At 37.0% G+C, this 24,923-nt stretch overlaps 1 protein-coding gene across 1 annotated transcript in view; it reads right to left on the bottom strand.

Moving 5' to 3' along the window:
* LOC150088463 (serine/threonine-protein kinase Genghis Khan-like) overlaps positions 1-24,923 on the bottom strand; it is a 905,682-nt gene that overhangs the window by 131,208 nt on the left and 749,551 nt on the right. The window contains exon 38 of the mRNA XM_090370169.1: positions 1,868-1,975. Within this exon, the coding sequence (XP_090226295.1) occupies positions 1,868-1,975 (108 nt within the window). The remainder of the gene's footprint in view (positions 1-1,867; positions 1,976-24,923) is intronic.

The following is a 24,923-nucleotide window of genomic DNA, read 5'->3' as shown; positions in this document are numbered from 1 at the left end:
AGAAAGGCTTACATTCTGCAAATTGCAGCATCTGGAGACTAGACACCCGTGAAGTGATCTGATTGAGATGTATAAGGCCTTGAATGGTTTGAGCAAGCTCAATGCTTGCTCAGATCATTCAAGGCAGTTGTAGAATAGATGTGAGGAATTTGCCTTTAGCCAGCAGGTGGTTGACTGCTGGGCCAAACTTCCATCTGTCGTTGTGGAAGTTGACAGCCTAAATAAATTCAAGGCAGAACTAGACAAACTTTTGGAGTGAATGGATGGGTGAAATGGAAAGTGTTGGGGTTTTTTTTTTTTTTTGGCTGATGCTGTATAAGCTGGCTTTCTTGCATCATATGCCTTTACTAATGCTAATGCTAAAGATTTCAGTTCTGGAAATTATAGCATTGGGAGACTAGGCACCAAAGTTGATCTAACTGAGATGTTTAAGGCCTTGAATTGATTGAAGAAGCTCAATGCTGATAGCATTCTTTCTCTCGATCAGACTATACACACACAAAGGGGCATAAATTTGAATTGGGGAAGGATGCAGTTCATATGTGCATAAATTTGCCTTCAGCCAGAGGGTGGTTTTTTTGTTGGAACAAATTTCCATCTAATGTGGTAGAGGGATAGTTTGGACAAATTCAAGGAAGAACTAAACTGTTAGAGGAGAGGGACAGGGGAAATGGGAAATTTGGATTTTTTTGACTGATTCTGCTTTCTTGCATCATTGCCACTACTAACTAATAATAATAACTGCCAGAGCAGATATGCATATTTCACATATTTATATGCATAAGCATATAAATATGTGAAATATGCATAATAAAATTTTTAAGTTTCAACTATTTCCAGCATTTTATTCCCCAAAACTAATTGGTGAACTTTGTTTGTTGTTCTATTGTCATGATTTTCGTGACATCTACTTGGAGGGTTAAAATAATTTTTTTTTTTTTTATCTGAAAATGGAGGAAGCTTACGGTTTCATGTTTATAATTTTTTCCCCTTTTTATAATAAAGAGGAAGATTAATAAATGTAGTGGGAAGATTATTAATTTTTGTTGTTGAAAGTATTAGAGTAAAAAAATAACCTTTTCAAATTTTTATTAAAAAAAATAGAAAATTACATTTAATGTGTATTGTAATGCATTAGTATACTCTAAGAATTCAAAATTTTTCAGAATAAAAAGGAAAATTTCAAGTAAGGCAGACAAGGCACCACCATTATTTTTTTAACCACTGTCAATACCACTGCTGCTGATTATTAATAATTTCCACTTCGCCTATCCATAAAATCACCACAAGCCACTGCAACATACCAATCACATACTACAGACTGAAACAGCTGATAGGTAGAAAAAGGTTTGTTTCTTCCTTGATTTAATAGTGCAAACCTATTCAGAATATATGATAAAAACTATGGCATATTATTTGACAGCTTCTTAAGGTACACATTAAATTTTTTAAAAATACAAAACTTGTCACTAAAACAAGCATATAAATTAAAAAAAAAAAACCATGTTATAAGGTTATAAATTGTAATTTCTGTACTGATACAACTATAACTGATCAATAACTACTTAAAATACATTATTTTTTCTGAAATTCAAACAAATATGTTTAATTACTGCGAACATGGCAGATGCACACACTCCATGGAAAACTTTCACATTATCCAAATTCTGCAATTCTTCAGTTTCTACCTATAGATGAAAATTATATGTAACACATTCTGTATTACATATAAATTTCATCCACCTAAAAGTTTTTGATTTTATATATCAAATAGTTTTACTATTACAAATAGAACATAAAAATTTCTAAAATGTTTAATTTTACCAAAGACATTATCTTTAGTAATCTAAAAATATATGACACTTACAACTAAAAATAAGCAGGAATTCATTGTTAGGAAGTTCCACTGACATCAAAGCATCCATTGGATTGTGATTAAGGTAGGATAAAGAAGAATTTTCGGTATTTACTAAACCTAAAAAAAAAAAAGTATCAATCTATGATTGGGGGAAAAAAAGAAACAGAAAGTATAAATAATGACATATAATTAAACAAATAAATAAATAAATGAAGAAATTATTAACAACAGAAACTATTAAATAAGTCAAAGGAAATTTCATTAATTTCAATAAAAATGTATAACAAACCATGAAAACAAAAATTTGTTTGGAAAGGATTTAAAGTAGTTAGACAAAAAAAAAAACCAAAACTCTTAAAGCACGAGATTATCATTTTAAGTTGTCTTTATTTTATACTTTGAATAAACAGACTTTTAGTGGTGAATGTAAAGAAAGAAATTATAAGATAGCCATACTCTGCTTTTCCACTAATGGCAGCTTCCTGCTATACTCGCTAAACAGAGAACATATCAATCATATGCAGATAAGATTTCCCTCTATTCATTCAGTTGGCAGCACTGCAATACTAGCGACGACAAAATACAAATGGATGTGAACAGAGAACACCAGTGTTTGGTCACTGCAGGTAGCAGAAAAACTCCTTTCCCAGTATTCTCTCAGTAAAGGGAACATGTGAAATCAGTCAGTTGTTTACCAAAAATGTTTCTAGTCATGGAGCCAGCCAGCACTGTAATGTCAGCTCATTCATATAATATAAATCTAATGGCAGCCCTACATGCTCAAATGATCAAACTTGCAATTAACACTCTCGTACAAGTTAATGTGTGCATACCCTGAAGTAATTAAGTGACCTTGTCAATCTATCAAGAAGTTAAGAGTATATAAAATACAAGTATCGGTGTAAATACACCATAGTTTACCCAAAAGTTTAACTACACAAGTAGTGTAATGGCATTGTTTGATTTTATCTCATATTGTGGCTACCTTCACAACCAGAGATACCAGGTATTGCACTACTTCGAATAAATAATGCTTCTCTAGTAGAGGAGACTACTGTTATTTATTCTTAGCGGGCAGCCACCACCCAAACGCATTTCGGAGCTTGTTGGCTCACTCACTGGTGAGCAGGCAGGTATACTGATAATGCAGACATGCCAAATGGTGAAGATAATGATAATATGCTGAAGATTAAATGCACAAGGCATAATATGTTATGGGTAGAAATTAACTATATAATATAGGTGTAAATACACCCATAAGTTTAACTACATAAGTACTGTAACGGCATCATCTGATTTTGTCTCATACTGTCACTACCTTCAAAATGAGATACCAGGTATTGCACTACTTCGAATAAATAATACTTCTCTATTGATATTACTAAAATGCTAAAAGGATATAACTCAAAATATGTGATAGAAGAGATGGGGACTTACCAGAACTGTACTCCAGAGGGTTTCACCACTACAAACCTCCAACAAGCAAAATAGTGGTACCGCACCACTTTTTTTAGTAGAGTGATGAGATTCACTGGGTGATGGAGCCTTCTGCCAATCAGTACTGCCTGGTGAAATAGAGGATTGGCCATCTCTCTATCTCTCTAACCCTGCTTATGTTGGTTCACACCTTGGCAGTCACCTCAAGTATACTAGGTGCACTGTTTTTGACCTTGCAGATGGGGTTAATCTGGGGATGCTAAGTTCCACCATTATGAAGGTGCAAGCAGAGGATTTGTTGGTCACAAAAAAGACTGGACTTTGTCAAAAGTCGGTCCACTTGATTCACAAGTGGGAATTGAATATCAGTTACATCAGCATTTTAATTTATACAGAGCAACTGCAAAGAATGTTTGTGACAAGCCTCATGAACCAGATGACACCTGGTCCAATACTCAAATATCAAGCAGATATGCACACTGTCTAAATACTGGATGGATCAAATGTGGAGATTTTGTTTTGGGAAGGTATTTCTTCCCCATGATATGAAATATTAGTCATAGGAGTATGGTGGGAAGGCTCTATCAGGTTTGGGTTAATACTTTTTTTTTGATAGTTGTTGGTGCATCGGCTTCTGTGGCCATAATGCACCTCCCAAGGATTTTGCAGTATTTTGATCCAAGCCCGAGATGGGATTCGAACCCGCAACCTTTGGGTTGCCAGGCAGGCACTTTACCCACCCGGCTAGCCTGGTCGGCCGGGTTAATACTGTCAAAGTTTAGTTTAGAGCAATGTAATGGTTCCACAGAGTATGCTTAGCTTCTGTACATTTTTTGATATACATCTTTCTCCATTTTGGCTTATAGATGAGTTCTTAAATCAAACAGCTATGAAGACTTTCAATTTTAGTGACATAAGAGGATGTTGGTTTGGATTTTTATGGTGTAAAAACAACTATGATTATAATGCCCAATTGTGCTGTTGTATATTATGTCTATACAAGCATGAGTTTACAGGCAAATTTGCAATGCTGTACAAGCTGAAAAACCTGGAAAAACCTATTGTCCTAAGTGAATTTTGTGCTCACTGGCTTTACATATAACTGTTGAACTAGTGATGCACAAAATGCATCTAGGACAATAATGAAAGGCACTATGATGGGTGGGAGTGGTGCTCAGTATGAGCATACAGTGATTTAGGTCCTCCATAAGTAATTTCTTTGTGTAAACGAAAAATGGTTTTATTCCTTGTCACTCATTTGGAGAGGTCTGTGCTCAATTCCCATCTATGACTGGAGAGGATTTCTAAAGTCTTTTTCAAGTGAGGCCAATCTCAAGAGAAGGGAATAGGGTTCCCCCTATGAGTTATTCCAGGTTTTTCAGCCTGCACACCATTGCAAATTTCTTTGTAAACTCATGCTTGTATAGACATAATATACAACGGCATGTTGTTGGATTTTAAAGATGTGTTTAAAATCCAACAACAGATATTTTTTTAGATACAATTTCTGAGGAATGCATCTTGTACATTTATTTCTGTTTTGACGAATGGATCTGATTTTTCAAAGCCATACATAGTGGGATTGGATTTTCTCAGAATCAACAATCCATAACAGTTAGACATTTATCATTTTCTTTATTACCTTCCCACACAGCTCAAGGGTGCAAATGGATGATAGTGACTTGAGTTCATAAAGCCCTTGTTGGTTTTAAGAAAGCAGTCACAATAGAGTGATACATTTTCATTCAGATTTTCAATATGTATTTTTAAATACAAATTCCATCATGTGGAGTAGCAATAGAAGTAGTGTTAAGTGAGCCATTACCAAGTTGTTTAATGAGTATACAGTGAATCCTGTGAGAACTTGCAGTGCTGCTCTTTGTAGTAGTAGTGGCATGTGATTCAAGAAAGCAAGTGTATGAGCTTATGCAGCACCAGTCAAAAAAATTTTAAAAAAATCCACAATGACAGATGGAAATTTGTTCCAGCAATTAACCACTCACTGGCTAAAGGGAAATTTCCGCACATATATTCTACAATTGTCTTTCCTTAATTTGAATTTATGCCCCCTTAGGTTAGTAATCTGAACAAATGGAAGAATCCCATCAGAATTCAGCATGCTCAATCTGATTTAGGTGTATAAGGCCATTCAAGGAATTATACACTGAAATCAGATCACCATGCAGGTGCCTAGTCTCCAGCCATTGCAATTTGTAGAACTTAAGCCTGTCTTGGTAAGAGGATCCCTTCATTCCCCTCATCAATCTTGTTGCCCTTCTCTGTACACACTCAAGCAAATCTACATCCTTCCTAAAATGAGGCATCCAGACCTGTACACAGTACTCAAGGTGTGGCCTGACCATTGCCTTATACAGAGGGACAACCACCTCCTTTTCCCTGCTAGCAAAATTCCTATATATCATTGACAAAACCCCATGACCTGCCTGCATTGCTCAGAAAACTTCATATCTGACTGCACAATTACGCCCAGGTCTTTTTCATTTTCTATCATCTTAAGTGTAGTACCACACAGTTTGTTTCTCTGGAGTTACTTCAACCCATATACAGTACTTTGCATTTGTCAAGGTTAACTTCAGTTGCCACTTCTCAGTCCATCTGCCCAAATTTTCTAGATCCTGTTGCAGTAGCACACTGTCATTACTGTCATTAACAACCGTGCCAACCTTTGTGTCATCTGCAAAATTTGACACTAAGCCTGATATACCTTCATCAATATCATTGATAAATACAGTAAACCCCCGCTATTTGCGGAGGTTACGTTCCTGAGAAATACCGCGAATACCGAAAACGCGAATACTGAGTTATGGCTCCCATATTAATAAAGGGGTTCCTTTTCCAAAGTATGAAATATATAAGAAAAACTAGGCTAAAATTTTTGTCTATGTATGTATTCATAATATGACTATGTACATAGTGAAATGCAAGCATATGGCATCGAAATGAAAATAAGAAACAATTTAATATTAAATGTAATATTTATTATAAATTTCAAACAAATCTTTTATTCCAGCCCCTTTTCTAGCTACAAAAACTTATCCCACCAGTGCTATCACCAGTTTCGCTACAGTGTTGATAAAGTTGTTTTGCCTTTTCATGAATGATGAGTGAACTTAACGGAATTTTATTTTGAGTTCGGTCTTCTATCCACAGATTTAAAGCTTTTTCCATTTTTTTCTAATTTAACATCACAAGTTACAGAGCAAATTTTTGAAGAAATTAGCACGTTTTCACGGACACTACGGTGGATTTTTTCTTCCGATTTCTCACCTTCTTTGATCTTTTCACATTTCCCTTGTTATTCTTAGCCATATTTTTGTACAAGTTAGAAAGAACTTGTCTGCAATAAAGTTACTTTCTTCCGTTAACACACTCGAAAAAGTCTGTTTTACACTGAAAATGGTAGATTTATTGTTATTGTACGCATATCAATTTAAAAATTGTTATGCTTACAATAACGATACATCAATTTATAAATTTATTCAATTTATAAGCATATAAATTAAAAGCAAACGACGAAACCTTCCATGACAAGCGCATAACACATACTGAACAAGGATTAGCGAGAAACATCCACGCTCGCGATTTTGTCACCCCTCTCTCCCACCCACTGAGCGCTGTTTTGACCGGGAAAGATAATTTTAGCTAGGCCCATGCTTTTTTATAGCAGAAAATGCTCACGGCACCTTAAAATTCACATTTTTTTAGGTTTCATTTTATATTAAATCAGCGACCGCGAAACCGCAAATACAGATACCACGAATAGCGGGGGTTTACTGTATACAAAACAACAGTGGACCCAACACCGAACCCTGTGGGACTCCACTAATAACATTAGTCCATGAAGAGCAGCACCCATTGATTACCACCCTCTGTCTTCTCCCACTCAACCATAATTTTATCCATTGTAGCAACTTACCCTTAATACCATTCTGCTCCAATTTGTACAGTAGTCTTCCATGCACAACAGTGTCAAAAGCTTTCCCGAAATCCAACTATATGATACCAAAATTATTTTTTGCATCCAGTTCCTTCGTAACCACATCATAATATCCTATCAAATTTTTCAGACAAGACTTTCCCTTAACAAACCCATGCTTGTCTGAATTATTGCTACAGTCTTGCCTAGATGATTCTGCAATGCATCTTTAACCAGTGACTCCATTATTTTCCCTGGAACAGAAGTCAAATTAAGAGGTCTGTAATTACTCGTGTCATCCTTTGATTCCGTTTTGTGAATTGGAGATATGTTTGCACATTTCCAATCCATTGGGACTTCCCCTGAGTCCAAGGATGCTCTCATAATTATGGTAAAGGGTTTGCTTACATCCTTTGCTGCCTCCTTTAATATAACTGGGTAGATCCCATCCACCCCAGGTGCCCTTCTTATGTTTAACTTCAACAATTTCTCCTCCACTTTGCTCTCAGTTATTACAAAATCATTAAGCACCCTGCCACAATTTGATAACCTTCTGGCATTTTCAAACCTTAATAAATCCTCATGTGTGAATGTAGATGCAAAATACTCATTCAGTTTGTTTGCTATCTGAGCAGGATTATCAACAGTCAAACCATCGATATCAAGTAGACCAATCAGATTCACCCCCTTCCTTTTAGAGTTTATATAAGTAAAGAAATCGTTGCTGTTTTTCTTAGCATCCTTTGCCAAAGATTCTCGTAATCTGCCTTCGCCTGCCTAACCTCCTTTGTAACTTGATTACAGACTAGCTTATATCTGTCATAGGCTTCTGTGTCACCTGATAATTTATATGCATCCCATGCATTTTCCTTCTCTGTCACGAGTCTCATTAGTTCATTTGATAAGCATTTAGGCCTGAACCTTGAACAATATTTTTTAGTTGGTATGTAGTAGGTTCCACAATTAATTCTTGAATACTTCCCACTTAGAATTTGCTGTTTGTAACATCACTGCTGTACAGAATTTAAAAACTGTCTGAGACCACTGTACTCACCTTTACGGAAGGAAAAACCCTTTCCTTTTCCCCTGATGGTAATTATATCTTTAAGTAAATCCCACATCAGTACACTGTGATCACTGCCACCTAGTCATTCCTTTATCTGCAAATTCTTAATACATGAATGATCACTGATGATAGCCAGATCAAGAGTATTACCCTCTCTGGTTGCCTCTCGAACATGCTGCTGCAGAAAACAATCATCCAATAAATCGATAAAAGTCTTACTAGTTTGCGAGTGACCAAACCACAAGTTCCAGTCAATATCTGGGAAGTTAAAATTCCCCATTATAAGACATTCTGATTTACTAGCCCACTCTATTTCTCTGTACAATTGTTCATTGTACTCATTCGAGTCATTAGGCCTATAACACACCCTCTACTCTTATTTTTGCTTTCGCAGTGCAAACTGACTCAACAGTGCACTGTTCATCTAAATCAACTGGATGCACTTCTTTTGATTTTATGTTTTTCTTAATTAACAGCATAACACTTCCTCCCTTCCTATCCTGTCTATCCTTTCTGTACACATTGTACTCGCCAAATTCCATTTCTGCATTCCTAATATCTGTGTGACACCACGTCTCTGATATCCCAACAATAGCTGCCTTTGATGTCTTGGCCAACACTTCAAATTCATTGAATTTATTTACTATACTTCTAGCATTGGTATACATGCAAGTATACATGCACCTATTCTTATTCTTAGTTACCCTAACACATCCCATATACCCACCTGTTTCACGATGACTGCCATCAGTCCCTGAAACCCCCAGCACCCCCTCGCTCCAGGCCACTGCTTAATCTAAAAGAAGTAGTGCAAGAATCACCTTCACCTCTGTCTGCAGTACTTTTAACCTTTTAGTCTGTGAATCCCCCAAGATAGTAGTTTACCGACCCACCTTACACTGCCTCGATAGCATCAGCAAATATTCTTGCATCTTTTCCATTTAAGTGTGTCCTATCCCTGTAGAAGCAGTCTTTCCTGTTAACAAGCACCGACCACGCTGAAAAAAATTCTACCCCTTGAGCTTTGCACATTCCCTCCAGGGCCGAATTGACTGACAAGGCTCTCATCATGTACTCCCTCCTATCATGTCTGGGCAGAATTGCAGAAACTCTCAAATTTATCCCTAACTCATGACTTTTTTGCAACATTGACCTGTACTTGTTAAGTAAACCTGCAGATCTCCTGCTCTTAATGTCATTGGTGCCAACATGTAAAACAATATCACCTTTTGTGCCTTTAAAAGATGATACAACTCTTGCCCATGCAGGCATACCCTGGTCCTATTCCATCTATCCTTTTTACACGATATATTCCCCGTCTCCCTGACAATAGAGTCACCAACAATAACTAACTCCTGTGGGACCAGCGCATTCTGCCTTGGAGATTGCCATTGTGTTGCCTGATGCCCAGGAGTGAGCTCTGGCATTGAGTTGGGCAGCTGAGAGCTTGACAACCCTTCATATTAATTTCTTCGAGGGCATCTACCCTACACCTCAAGCTCTCATAGATACCCATTAGAATGCTGAGTTAACGGCTAATTTCTAGACACTCTGCACCTGGCACACAAAAATCTCACATAGTTCAGTTACTGTAAAGAACTGACCATATGGAACTGACAAGTAGTATTACAATTAGGAAATGATGCTAATACTGTTAAAATTGAGGTTATGTTTTCTACTTATGCCTTTTGGAATTTTAAAAAATTAGTATATAGAAGTTTATTGCTAAAAACTTCATGAATGTTTTTCTTTGTGCATTTGAAATATTGTTTGGGTTAGTGACTTGTTATCCATTCCAAATCAATATTGTGTTCACAGGGAGCCACAAACCGGGTCTCTTGGCTTGTGCCTGTCATATTTAAGAGTATTCTCTCTCTCTCTCTCTCTCTCTCTCTCTCTCACACACACACACACACACACACACACACACACACACACACACACACACACACACACACACACACACACACACACCACTCTTGAATATTAACGGATCACGTGATTATGGAGGTAACCTCTGCCATCATCCTCTCCTGCTGTGTGCTGTGCATCAGATGCCTTTTTTTTTTTAATTGCCTTATATAAAATTGATGGTGGAGGGAACTTACACAACACATTCTAGGCTTTATTCATTTTTCATTTAGTCATACAGTTTTGTTTTATTGAAGTTTGATTTTATAAGATGTTCGTTAGCCTTTTTTTGGATTGCATATTCTGCAGGAGAAAATTTCTCTATTTGGTTACTTTTCTGCATAGTCTTGAGTTCATTATTACTAGTGGCAAATGATGAAAGAAAGCAAGCTTATACAGCATCAGCCAAAAAAAAACTGATGCTTCCTACATCATCCATCCATCACTGTTAACAGTTTTTCAGGTTAACAGTTTTTCAAGCATACAGGTAGTTCCCACTTTACAAGTTTTCGCTTTACGAGTTCCCGGGTTTATGAGTTTTTTTTTTTTTTTTTTTTTTTTAAATATGAACATTAATTGCAAAAAATGAATATTAAACATTCATAAATATTGCATTTCAAACCATGCGCATAGCTATACAATACAGTGTACCCTGCTTTACGATATTAATCTGTTATAGTGAAAATATTGTAATATGAACCCAATAACACATTGTTTTTATTTTGGTAATTTGTTCCACGATCTCGGAATTTGAAATTTTCTCTATATAACTCTCTAAAAGGTCATTTTTATAGTGTAAATTGTATTAGTTACCAATTCAAATCATTAAAATGCACTACACTTTCATCGTTATTATATTTTCCATTATAAGAACTAATTTTGAATGGCTTTGTGATATTTTCCTAAAGCACATTTCTGGAGGTCATGACCATAAAAAAATAAAACCAATTTGCACTTTCCAGTTTATTGGGCTTTTCTGTTAGTGTAATCAATTATAAATGGGTAGGAAACTCGATGTTACTGCATTTGCGAAAATACCGATAGCTGGAATTGTGTAGTTTTTTACATTATTATGGTGAAATGTGTCTCCCCTTTACTGAAATCTTCAATCGTATAAAAAACATAAATTTTCATTGCAAAAACATAAATTTTCAGAATCTTCTCTTCATTCCTTTTTTTTTAAAACTTCGTAATCTTGTTACTCAGCGCAAATCGTGTTAGTTGCAATTTTTGCATTCTGTTAAAAATGCTTATGCTGCTATTGAAATTTAAAATGAAAAGAGAAGATTATCTTGGAAATAAACACCTCTTGAAGCATTCCTGAAGAAGATGACTCCTTGTGCATCAAATCAACGAGTGCCAAGCCAATAATGAGTGATAAACGAGTGTGCATTTAGTCAATGATGATGGTCAAAAATAAACATTCTTTAACATATGTGTCATAAATAACTTCTCTATTATTATAATTTGCTTCATTTTACAGGCTAAGTTTTCATTTCTTTGGATAAATCAATCATTGTTTAAACAAATTTATTAGCTAACTAATTTCATTATTGATAACGTAACCCCTATTTTTAACATCATATCTATGGGAAATAAATTTCCACTTTATCAGTTTTTGATTTATGAGCGCACGTTAGGAATGAATTAACTCGTAAAGACGGGAACTACCTGTATATCATAAGTGTCTGTTGTCTGCGCATCTACATTTTTTTTTTTTTTTTTTTTTTAGGAGCATTAGCAACTAAGGCCATATTGCTCCGGGATATGCGGTGGTCATTCCCTGGCCTTTCCGCATCCTCCGTATTTGGTGGTGATGGCCTCGAACCCGTCACATCCACATTTAACAACTCAACTCCCAGTAAATGGATTTTTGTGAAATTTTATACTTGTATCATGTAGAAAGATTTGTCACACCATCCTAAAGTTCATTAATATCACACAAATGGAAAGCTGGCAATCATTATTTCTTTTTTCCATACGTTTTGTATGGAAAAAAGAAATAATGTTAGAGAGAGAGAGACAGAGAGAGAGAGAGAGGAAACTTGAAAAAATATATAAAATAGGAGAAGGCTCACTTTCGAAAACAAAATTAGAGTTTTCTTAAGTGTTCTAAAAAGTTATAATCATAGTAGTAATTAATTGAAAAGAAGTCAACTATATTTACTTTTTCTTCTTCTTCAAGAGGAGTGTTTCCATTTACAATGGGTTTCCTCGGCCTACAAGTTATTTCTTGTTAGGAATTTTTTCCCACCATAAAGTGCGGTTCAAGGTGTCTTGGTCGGTTAAACCTCGGGCTGTCATGCACTCCTGTACTCCATCCATCCATGTCCTCCTAGGTCTTCCTCTTCTCCTTCTTCCAGGAGGTATCCATTCCAGGATAGCCTTTGGATATCTGTTTTCTTGCATCCGTTTTACATGTCCATACCATGTTAGACTCTTTTCTTTGATGGTGTCAATAATAGTCTTTTTCACTTCCATTTTTTCCCTTATGTCTTCATTCCGTTTTCTGTCTCTTCTAGAAGTTCCTGCTGAGCGTCTCCAAAAATCCATTTCTGTGGAGAGCAATTTGTTTTCCGCTCACCTGTTCAATGTCCAGGTTTCCGCTCCATACAATAGAAGACTTTGTACATATTTACTTTTTACTTCAGTAAAATAAAATAAAGTTCAATTGACATCACATTATCAGCATATTTCATTGGTCCCTGTAAAGCTTTTAATATCCCCCTCCTCGCAACAGAAATCTATTCATATAAATAAAAGTATGCTTATTACTCTAGAACAAAAAGTTGGATCAAGGCCAAATTTTAAACCCTATATTCTGTTGGTTTTTGGGAAAATTTCAGATCCACTTATGATTTCACAGTCTCATTCATCCCCTGCCCACAAAAATTGGTATAAATGAAAGTATGTTTTTCTGTTAATCAACAAATAAAATGATGATTACTACCAAATTTTCCAACATATACTCTGTTGAAAAATGGAAAGGTTCTAAGTTTAATTCCAATTTTATAACATTCACTCCCCAGGTTCCAATCAGAAATATTACTAGAAATTTGGAAGAGGAACTCTAATCCATTTCAAAATTTCAATGCTTACTCAGAATATTTTAGGAAAATTTGTAATTCGTTAGCATTAGCATTAGTTGAGGCATATGATGCAAGAAAACAAGCTTATACAGCATCAGCCAAAAAAAAAGAGAAAAAAAGAAAACCCTACCCATTTTGTCCATCCAGTCACTCCAAATGTTTGTCTAGTTCAGACTTAAATTTATTTAAACTATCAACTTCCACAGCAACAGACGGAAGTCTGTTCCAGCAATCAACTACTCGCTGGCTAAAGGCAAATTTCCGCATATCTATTCTACAACTATCTTTCGTCGATTTGAATCTATACCCCCTCAGTATCTTAGTCTGAGCAAGCGGAAGTATCCCATCAGCACTGAGCTGGCTCAACCCATTCAAGGGCTTATACACCTCAATCAGATCACCCACAGGGGCCTAGTCTTCAGATGCCGCAATTTGCAGAACTTAAGCGTCTCTTGGTAAGAGGATCCCTTCATTCCCCCCACCAATCTTGTTGCCCTTCTCTGTACCATTCTGGCAACTCTACATCCTTCCTAAAATGAGGCCTCCAGACCTGTATGCAGTACTCAAGGTATGGACTGACCATTGCTTTATACAAAGGAATAATCACCTCCTTGTCACCACATTAGCCCACATAGAGCAGTGCCAATTTATTACCACTCTCTGCCATCTCCCATTCAACCATCCCTTTATCCATTGCAGCAACTTGCCCTTAATGCTATTCCACTCCAATTTGTACAGCAGACTTCTATGTGAAACAGTATTAAAAGTTTTCCTGAAATCCAAGTATATGATGTCAAAATTCTTTTTTGCATCTAGTTCCTTTGTGACCACATCATCGTACACAATCAAATTGGTCAGACAAGATTTCCCCTTAACAAACCCATTCTGTGTCTGCAGTCTAGTCTAGGTGATCCTGTATCAACTCTTTAACCAGTGGCTCCATTATTTGTCCCGGAACAAAAGTTAAACTAACAGGTCTATAATTATTTATGTCATCCTTTGAACCCTCCACTGTGAATTGGGGATACATTTGCATATCTCCAGTCCATGGGAACCTCTCTTGAATCTCAGGATGCTCTCATAATTATGGCTACGGGTTTGCTAACTTTCCTCTCTGCCTCATTCAATATAACTGGCAACATTACATTAACCCCAGGTGCCTTTTTTATGTTTAACTTCAACAATTTCTCCCGCACTTTCTCTCAGTTATTACAAAATCGCTTAGCTCTCTGTTAGAGTTTGATAGACTTCTAGCATTCTCCTCCTTGAATAACTCCTCATGTGTGAATTGTAGATGCCAAATACTCATCAATTTTATCATCTACTTGAGTAGGATCATCAATAGTCAAACCTTCTATGTTTAGTGAACCAATCTGATTCATCTCCTTCCTTCTAGAGTTTACATAAGTAAAGAACTCTTTGCTGTTTTTCTTTGCATCCTTTGCCAAAGATTTCTCATAATCTTCCTTTGCTTGCCTACCTCCTTTGTGACTTGATTACAGACTAGCTTATATTTTCCGTAGTCTTCTGTGTCACCTGATAATTTATATGTATCCAATGCATTTTTCTTCTCTGCCATGAGCCTCATTAATTCATCAGGCATCCTCATTAATTCATTTGGCATCCTGAACCTTGAACAGTATTTCTTAGTTGGTATGAAAAGCCTAGTAGCCTCCAAGATAAGTCCCTGAAGGCTTCTCATTTAGAATTCACCATTGTAACATCATCATCAGTTGATCCCACTGTATAGAATTTAAAAACTACCTGAGACCACTGTAGTCACCTTTACGAAGCCAAAGCCCTTTTCTTTTAACCTTGATGGTAGTTACATCCTTAAGTAAATCCCACATCAGTACACTACACTCTGATCACTGTCACCCAGTAGTTCCTTTATCTGCAAATTCTTAATGCATGAATTTGAAGATAAAGAGTATTACTCCTCAAACCATGCACAGAAACTGAACTTGGCCTCTAACAACGTAAGATCAATCATCGGTGAAGACAGTATATTAGACCTGGAAAAGGAACTAGAAAATGTGAATTGGAATATCATCGGTTTGGTTGAAACAAGAAGAAGAAATGAATCACTTATAAGTTTATCAAGTGGAAATCTGCTGTACACCAATGGAAACAGTGAAAGGAGCGAAGGTGGAGTTGGATTTCTGGTCCATAAACATATAAAAAACAACATTTTGGAATGTAAAAGTACATCACCAATGGTATCAAGACTAATACTCAAGATTTCTAAGCGGTATAAGCTAAAGGTTATAATGATTTATGCACCAACATCGAGCCATGATGATGAAGAGGTTAAAGAAATGTACACCGAAATTGAGAGTCTTCTAAATGAGCAGAAAACCTGCTATACTATTATTATGGGGGACTTCAATGCTAAGGTTGGAAAAAGACAAAACAGTGCAAAAAGGGGAACTATAGCAAAATTTGGAATTGGTGAAAGAAATGAAAAAGGTGAAAGACTTGTGGAATTTGCAGAATCTCGAGGAATGTCAGTAATGAACACTTCTTTCAAAAAAGAGTGAACAGAAAGTGCACGCGGACGAGTCGAAATGGATTAACAACTAATGAAATCGACTTAATCCTCACTAACAGAAGATATATCGTCAATGATGTTACTGTCCTGAATAAGGTAAATGTTGGAAGTGATCACAGAATGAATGGTACGATGCACACTTGATATAGATGTAGGAAAGGAAAGCAAAAAACTGACTCGAGTAAATAATACGAAGGCCTTTGAGATTACCCCGGGGGCTCACATCTGGTGAGTATGGGCTTGGCAAACCCAGGGTCCTGAGCTGGATATCATCATTCTTCTCTTTCTTGGTGATTCCTTTGTACTTCTCTCTCCCTTTCTCTCTCTCTCTCTCTCCTCCTCTCTCGTCTTTCTTTCTCAGGGGGTAACTTGGGAAATTTTTTTTTTTGGCTGGTGCAGCATAAGCCTCAGGCTTCCTTGTACCATATGGCTAATAATAATAATAAATAATAATAACAGAAGAGGAGAAAAAACAGAATGTAATGGAACTTAAGAAGTTTGAGCTTCAGCAGACTGCTCAGGACCAAGATATTGAGAGGAATATTACAACTTTCTGAAAGTGATAAAGCCCCAAGATAGAAAAAAAGAAATCCAAAGAAGAAAAAAAATTAGTCAAGAAACACTTGATATGATGAACCGAAGGTGACAAATGGGGAGCAAGATATAAACACTGACAAGGAGGAAATTGAGTATACTGAGTTATGCAAAGCCATTAGAAAGAGACTGAGAGACGACATAAGAAGATTTAACACAAGAAAAGTAGAACAAGCATTAAGGGAAAACAAGGGACTTAAATCAGCAGCCATGAGCAGTAATACAGAAAGACGAATGATACTGAAACTGAAGAATAACAATGGTGTATTGATAAATAGCAGGGAAGGCATAATTCAAATAGCAGAAGACTACTATAGAGAATTATACAAGGAGCGAGGGAATGATACCAGCAGTGGGGAAGATGGATTGCAAATTAGCAACACATACGACATACCCGATATCCTTCCTGATGAGGTAGTAGTAGTAGTAGTAGTAGTAGTAGTAGTAGTGGCATGTGATGCAAGAAAGCATGTGTATGAGCTCATGCAGCATTAGCCAGAAAAAAAAAAAAAAAAAAATCACACCATTCCCTCCAAATACCTGTCCAGTTCTTCCTTAAATTTATTCAACCTATCAACTTCCACAACGACAGATGGAAGTTTGTTCCAGCAATTACCCACCCGCTAAAGGCAAATTTCCGCACATCTATTCTACATCTGTCTTTTCTTAATTTGAATTTATGCCCCCTTAGGTTCGTAATCTGAACAAGTGGAAGGATCCCATCAAAATTCAGCGTGCTCAACCCATTCAAGGCCTTATATACCTCAATCAGATCACCGCGCAGATGTCTAGTCTCCAGCCACTGCAATTTGCAGAACTTAAGCCTCTCTTGGTAACAGGAACCCTTCATTCCCTTCACCAATCTTGTTGCCCTTCTCTGTACACGCTCAAGCAAATCTACATCGTTCCTAAAATGAGGCCTCCAAACCTGTACGCAGTACTCAAGGCGTGGCCTGACCATTGCCTTATACAGAGGGATAATCACCTCCTTTTCCCTGCTAGCAAAATTCCTATATATCATTGACAAAACCCCATGACTTGCCCTGGCAGCCTGTCTGCATTGCTCAGAAAACTTCATATCTGCCTGCACAATTACTCCCAGGTCTTTTTCATTTTCTACCACCTTAAGTGTAGTACAACACAGTTGGTACGTTACTCAGGGGTTACTTCTACCCATATGCAGTACTTTGCATTTGTCAAGGTTAAACTTCAGTTGCCACTTCTTAGCCCATCTGCCCAAATTATCTAGATCCTGTTGCAGTAGCACACTGCCATTACTGTCATTAACAACCCTGACAACCTTTGTATCATCTGCAAACTTCGACATTAAGCCTGATATACCTTCATCAATATCATTGATAAATATACAAAACAACAGTGGACCCAACACCGAACCGTGTGGGACTCCACTAATAACATTAGTCCACGAAGAGCAGCACCCACTGATTACCACCCTCTGTCTTCTCCCACTTAAATATCCTTTTATCCATTGTAGCAACTTACCCTTAATACCATTCTGCTCCAATTTGTACAATAGTCTTTCATGCGCAACAGTGTCAAAAGCTTTCCTGAAATCCAAATAGATGATGATATCAAAATTATTTTTTGCATCCAGTTCCTTTGTAACCACTTCATAATATCCTATCAAATTTGTCAGACAAGACTTTCCCTTAACAAACCCATGCTGTGTCTGAATTATTGCTGCAGTCTTGTCTAGGTGATCCTGCAATGCATCTTTAACCAGTGACTCCATTATTTTACCCGAAACAGAAGTTAAACTAACTGGTCTGTAATTACTCGTGTCACCCTTCGATTCCCCCTTTGTGAATTGGGGATACATTTGCACATCTCCAGTCTGTGGGAACTTCCCCTGAGTCCAAAGATGCTCTCATAATTATGGCCAAGGGTTTGCTTAGTTGCTTTGCCGCCTCCTTTAATATAACTGGATAGCTCCCATCCACCCCAGGTGCTTTTCTTATGTTTAACTTAAACAATTTCTCCTCCACTTTGCTCTCAGTTATTACAAAATCATTAAGTATCCTGCTACAATTTGATAACCTTCTGCCATTTCCAAACCTTTATAACTCCTCGTGTGTGAATGTAGATGCAAAATACTCATTCAGTTTGTTTGCTATTGGGCAGTATCATCAACAGTCGATCCATCAATATCAGGTAGAACATGCATTGAAGAAAATGAAGAATCAGAAAGCCCCGAGTGAAGATGAAGTTACCGTAGAGTTGTTAAAATTGGGAGGAAGAGACATAACACAAAAACTGGCAAGGCTCTTCACAAAGTGCATTAAAAAAAGGTGTGATGCCTAAGCAGTGGACTAATGAAATCATAGTTTTGCTGCATAAGAAAGGAGATAAATCAGAAATTGGAAATTATAGACCAATTAGCTTGTTATCCCACAACTACAAGTTGTTCACAAGGGTCATTACTAACAGATTAGAAAGAATACTTGATGAGAATCAACCGAAAGAGCAAGCTGGCTTTAGGACAGGTTTCTCAACTATGGATCACCTTCATGTAATATCACAGCTAAAGGAGAAAGCAAATGAATATAAAACACTGCCTGGCATTTGTGGATTATGAAAAGGCATTGGACTCCATATAGCATAAGGCAATGTTTCGGGCACTGGAAAGACGGCATAGATACACCCCATATATTATGATTTTGAAAATAACTAAATGCACAAGGCATAATACGTTAAGAGCTTATTATATATATAATATCGGTGTAGATACACCATAGACAACTCTTAAGAAACTATGAAGTAGTTGTAGTAGGCATCATTTGCTCTGTTTCTCATACTGTGCTCTTCCTTCACGATGAGTTGCCATGTTATTGTACTGCCTCGAAGAAGTAACGCTTCACTAATAGAGAAGACTAGTGTTACTTATTCTCAGTGAGTACCACCACCCAGACGGCACCGTTTCAAGGCTACTGGCCTATCATCATTGGATGGGTAGGTACCATGGTATTGCAGACATGACGACCCAGTTGTGAAGAAAATCACACAATATGAGAGATGCCAAAAGGTGTATATGACAATATTTAAAAATAACTAAATGCACAAGCCATTATACGTTAAGAATTTATTATCTATATAATATCGGTGTAGATACACCACTGACAACTCTTAAGAAACTACGAATGGGTAGTTATGTCTGCAAGGGTACCTGCCCATCCACTGATGATAGGCCAATAGCCTTGAAATGGTGCCGTCTGGATGGTGGTACTCACTGAGAATAAGTAACAATAGTCTTCTCTATTAGTGAAGTGTTACTTATTTGAAGTAGTGCAATATCATGGAAACTTGTCAAGAAGGAAGAGCACAATATGAGAAACAGAGCAAATGATGCCTACTACAACTACTTCGTCGTTTCTTAAGAGTTGTCTATGGTGCATCTACACCGATATTAAGATTTTGAAGAAAATATATGAGAACGCTACCTCCTTTATTAGACTAGACAAAGACAGTAGCAAATTTAAAATTGAGAAAGGAGTTCGACAAGGAGACACAATATCTCCAAAGCTGTTTACTGCTGCCCTTGAGGAAGCTTTCAGAAGATTAGACTGGTCGCACAAAGGAGTCAATGTGAATGGAGAGTACCTAAACCATTTATGATTTGCAGATGACATTGTGGTCATAAGCCACGATCCCAAAGAATTAGAGGAAAATCTTAATCAGTTATGCACAGTTAGTAAGGATTTTGCACTAAAGATGAATATGGCTAAAACAAAAGTAACAAACAAGTATGCCACAGAAAGATACATAATGATTGAAGGAGCAGTAATTGAAAAGGTAGAGTCATATACATATCTGGAACAAGTTATTAGCTGTAATAATGATAAATGGCTGGAAGTGAAGAGAAGAATAAATTTTGGATGGATAGCATTCAGGAAATATAGTCACATACTGAGGAGCAATATCCCAATTTGTCTGAAAAATAAAATAATGAACAAATGTATACTCCCCACAATGACTTATGGAAGTGACACCTGAGAACTACACAGCGAAGAATGGAACGAATTATATTGGAATCAGACTGTTAGATAAGAAGAGAAACACATGGATTAGGCAGCATACTCAAGTAAAGGACATTCTTATCAAAACTAAAGAACTAAAATGATCTTGAGCAGAACACATAGATCGAAGACATGTTGACAGATGGACTAAGAAAATAACAGAATGGTACCCAAGAGGATCTAGAAGAAACCTGGAAGACAACGGTGGAGATGGATAGATGAAATTCATGAGTTTGTGGGTAGTAAATGGATGGCCATTGCACCAAACAGAAGAAACTGGAAAGTTGCTGGAGAGACCTTCATCCTGCAGTGGATTGAAAATGGCTGATGATGACTCCTCAAACATGTTGCTGTAGAAAACAATCCTCCAATAAATCCACAAAAGTCTTGCTAGCATGCGAGTGGCAAACCCACAAATTCCAGTCAATATCTGTTTGTTTGCTATTTGGTTTTTAGGAGCATTAGCAACTAAGGCCATATTGTTCCAGGGATGAGCGGTGGTCATTCCCTGACTTTTATGCATCCTCCGTATTTGGTGGTCATGGGCTCAAACCCCGGTCTAATCAAGAAGCGTGTGCTATGCACTGCTGCTCCTGCCCACATGGCTAAGGAGCACTTTATTTCTGTGCACAACTGGTCATTATACTCATCAGATTCATTAGGCCTATAACATACACCTACTCTCATTTTCCCTTTCCCAGTGTTTATGTCACACCAAACAGACTGAACATTGCACTGTCCACCCATGTCAACTGAATGCACTTCCTTAGATTTTCTGTTTTTCTTAACTAACAGCATAACCCCTCTCCTTTCCTACCGTTTTTATCTTTTCTATACACATTGTACTCCCCAAAATCCAATCTGCACTGATTATATCTCTGTGACATCATGTTTCTGATATCAGAACAATATCTGCCTTTGATGCCTTGATCAGTGCTTCAAATTCATCAAATTTATTTACTATACTTCTGGCATTGGTGTACATGCAAGTATACATGCACCTGTTCCTATTCTTAGCTACCCTAACACAGCACACGTATTTACTTGTTCCATGATGACTCCCACCAGCTTTTGAAATCCCCAGCAACTTGCTCTCTAGACTGCTGCTCATTACATTAAAAGCAGTGCAATAATCACTTTTGTCTCTGCCGGTAGCTACTGTTAATCTTTTAGTCTGTGAAAAATCCTCCCAAGTTAGCAGTTTTCTGACCCACCTAATACTGCCTCAATAGCATCAGCAAATATTCTTGCACCCTTTCTATTTAAGTGTATTCCATCCCTGTAGAAACAGTCTCTCCTGTTAGCAAGCACACACCACACTGAAAAAAATTCTACTTTGTGAGTCTTGCACAGTCTCTTCATGTTCAAATTGGTTGACAAGACTCTCATCATATAATTCTTCCTATCGTGTCTATGCAGAATTTCAGACACTTTCAAATTTAACCCTAACTCATGACTTTTTTTCAGCATTGACCTGTACTTTTTAAGTAAATCTGCAGTTCTCTTACTCTTAAGGTTATTAATGCCAATGTGTACAACAATATCACCGTTTGTGCCCTTAAAAGATGATATCTGCTCTACAAAGTCATCAACTTTTGCCCCTGGCAGACATACCGTGGTCCTGTTCCACCTATTCGTTTTGCATAATATATTCTCCGTCTCCCTGACAATAGAGTCACCAACAATAACTGCTTCTTATGGGACTAGTGCATTCTGCCTTGGAGATTGCCACTGTGTTGCCTGATGTACAGGAGTGAGCTGTGGGGTTGATTTGGGCAGCTGAGAGCTTGATGGGCCCCTCATATTAATTTCTTCGAGGGCGTATACCCTACATCTCAAACTCTCATAGACGCCCATCAGAACTCTGTGTTGGTCCCTAATTTCTTCAGTCTCTGCACCTAGCACACACACAAAGACATCGTCCTTGGCTAGATCATGTTCTATTCTAGACAGGTCTGCAAATAGTTCACATTTTGCATATTTTTTGAGACTGTGATGCATTGGAGAATCACCCCCTTCGATTCTCCCCCGAGCCACTGCAGTCTGGCTATTCTGCGATTGTTGCTTTTCTGTTCTAGTCTGGGTCATTATTCCATTTAAGTATAATTTGATTAACAATGAAATTTAATAAGATTAATAAATTTTACTGATTAACTGATAATACTATACTAATTTAAAAGATTTGTAATACAGTGCTACATATTTTTCTATTTAGTTTTACATATGGTATGAAGCTATGCTACCTTACGCTATGAAGTTCAGAATTTATGTTACGCTATTTTGTATCATATAACAATGGTGGCAAGTTACGAATGGTCAGATCAACGGACACTACGGACATTAACTTTAAAAATAGCTATATAAATTCAAATAAACCAAGGAGCTTTACTAGGACTATAAAGCTACTTAGAATATACTATTTAGTATAACAATTAAGTCAATAAAACAACTGAATATATATAAAAACTAAGCATTCGCCGGAGGTGCAAAAATGTTGGCCAACACGGCAATAACCTTGTACCCAGATTGTCACATTTATGGGCTAATTATTTTGTTATAAATCCTAAATTATTAATATTTGATAATGTGCCTGAAATGTAATGAACTGTGTACATTACTAACTTGTCTAGTTTTCCTTGAATTTATTCAAACTACCTATTTCTACAACAACAACACATGAAAGTTTGTTCCAACTATAAACTACCTACTGGCAGAAGAAATTTCACACATCAATCCTATAACCATCTTTCCTCAATTTGAATTCATGACTCTCCCATGTGCACAGTCTGAGCAAGATGAAGAATTACACTGACATACTCAATCCATTCAGAGCCTTAAACACTTCAATCAAATCTCCTGGCAAGTACCTAGTCACCAGAAGTAATAATTTGCAAAACTGATGCCTTTTCCTGGTAAGAGTAATCTTTTGTTCACCTCACTAATCTTGTTTGCACTTCTCTGCATCTTCTTCAACAGTTCCACATCCTTCTGAAAATGAGACTTCCAGACCTGTATTGAGTACTTAAGATGTGGCATAACTATTACCTTATGAAATGGGATAATGACTACCTTATTCCTACTGGGAAAAATTCCTGTATATCATTGATAAAACCCCATGGGCTGTCCTAGCAGCGTATCTGCACTGCTTAGAGAACTTCATATCTGCCTGCACAATGATTGCATCTTTTTCATTGTTCGCTATCCCTAGTGTGTTACTACACAGTTGATAATATATTAATCTGTGATTACTACTACCAATATGAATTACCTTTCATTTGTCAACGTTAAACTTCAACTGTTACTTCTCAGTCCATCTGCCTAATTCATCTAAATCTTATTGTAATAGCATACTCTGATTACACTCAATTAGACTATCGTTAATAAATACTGAAAAAAACAATGGGTCCAGCATGGAACTCTGCAGATTCCATGAATAACATCTGTCCAAGAAGAGCACTGTCCAATGACAACAAATCTGTATTTTTCTACTCAGATATCCCTTTATCCATAGTAGTAACTTGTCCTTAATGCCAAATTGCTCCTATTTGTACAGCAGTCTTTTTATGCACAACAGTATCAAAAACCTTTTGAAATTTTCTAACTTTTCAAACAAAACTACCCATTAAGAAATCCATGCTGTGACTGCAGTATAAATGCATTTCTGTCTAGACATTCCTGCACTACTTCTTTAATCAGTGGCTCCCTAAGAAATTGGTGGTCTCTTCCTACAACCAGTGGGGTGGGTGTTAAGTTGCATTATGGTGCTGTTTGTTTGTTTGTTATTTGGTTTTTAGGAGCATTAGCAACTAAGGCCATATTGCTCCGGGATATGCGGTGGTCATTCCCTGACCTTTCCGCATTTTCCGTATTTGGTGGTGATGGGCTCGAACCCCGGTCTAATCAAGAAGCATGTGCTACGCACTGCTGCTCCTTCCCACCTGGCTACGGAGGCACCGCATTATGGTGCCTTCATCCATTTAGTCCATTCTTTAAAAACTTTAAAAGGCTTGTTAATAAGAAACATTCAGTGGTTATAGTTGGCCAGTAAGTTCACCTGGAATTACAAGTTGTGTTTTTAACTTTTCCACCCTCTTCTTTGTGACCTCTGTTTTACATGCACAAAATTAGTCCCATATCAGTTTCTTGAGAAAGCCAGCAGGATGCCATGAACACACTTTTTCCAGCCATAGTTTGACTCTATCTTTATCCATCTGCCCCTTAGGACAAACATGACAAAAATACCCAGTAGAATTTTTTCTTTGGCAGAGCTTTTCTCTTGAATACAAGGAGAGTAGAAGTTTTGTTCCATCAGCAAAACAAGCCACAACAGCACTATGTGTCTTTTCATGGAATGATGTTTTTGCAGTTACTGATTTTGTACCTTTAGCATCCACACTTCTATTTGCGGGTATATCAAATATAAAGTTACTCAACCATATTACCAAT

This window comes from Mastigoproctus giganteus, chromosome 3 (assembly GCF_048544385.1).
Source record: "Mastigoproctus giganteus isolate SK-2022 chromosome 3, ASM4854438v1, whole genome shotgun sequence".
In the NCBI taxonomy this organism is placed as follows: Eukaryota; Metazoa; Arthropoda; class Arachnida; order Uropygi; family Thelyphonidae; genus Mastigoproctus; species Mastigoproctus giganteus.
Note: the sequence above shows the minus strand (reverse complement) of the source record. Positions and strands in the feature narration are given on the sequence as shown.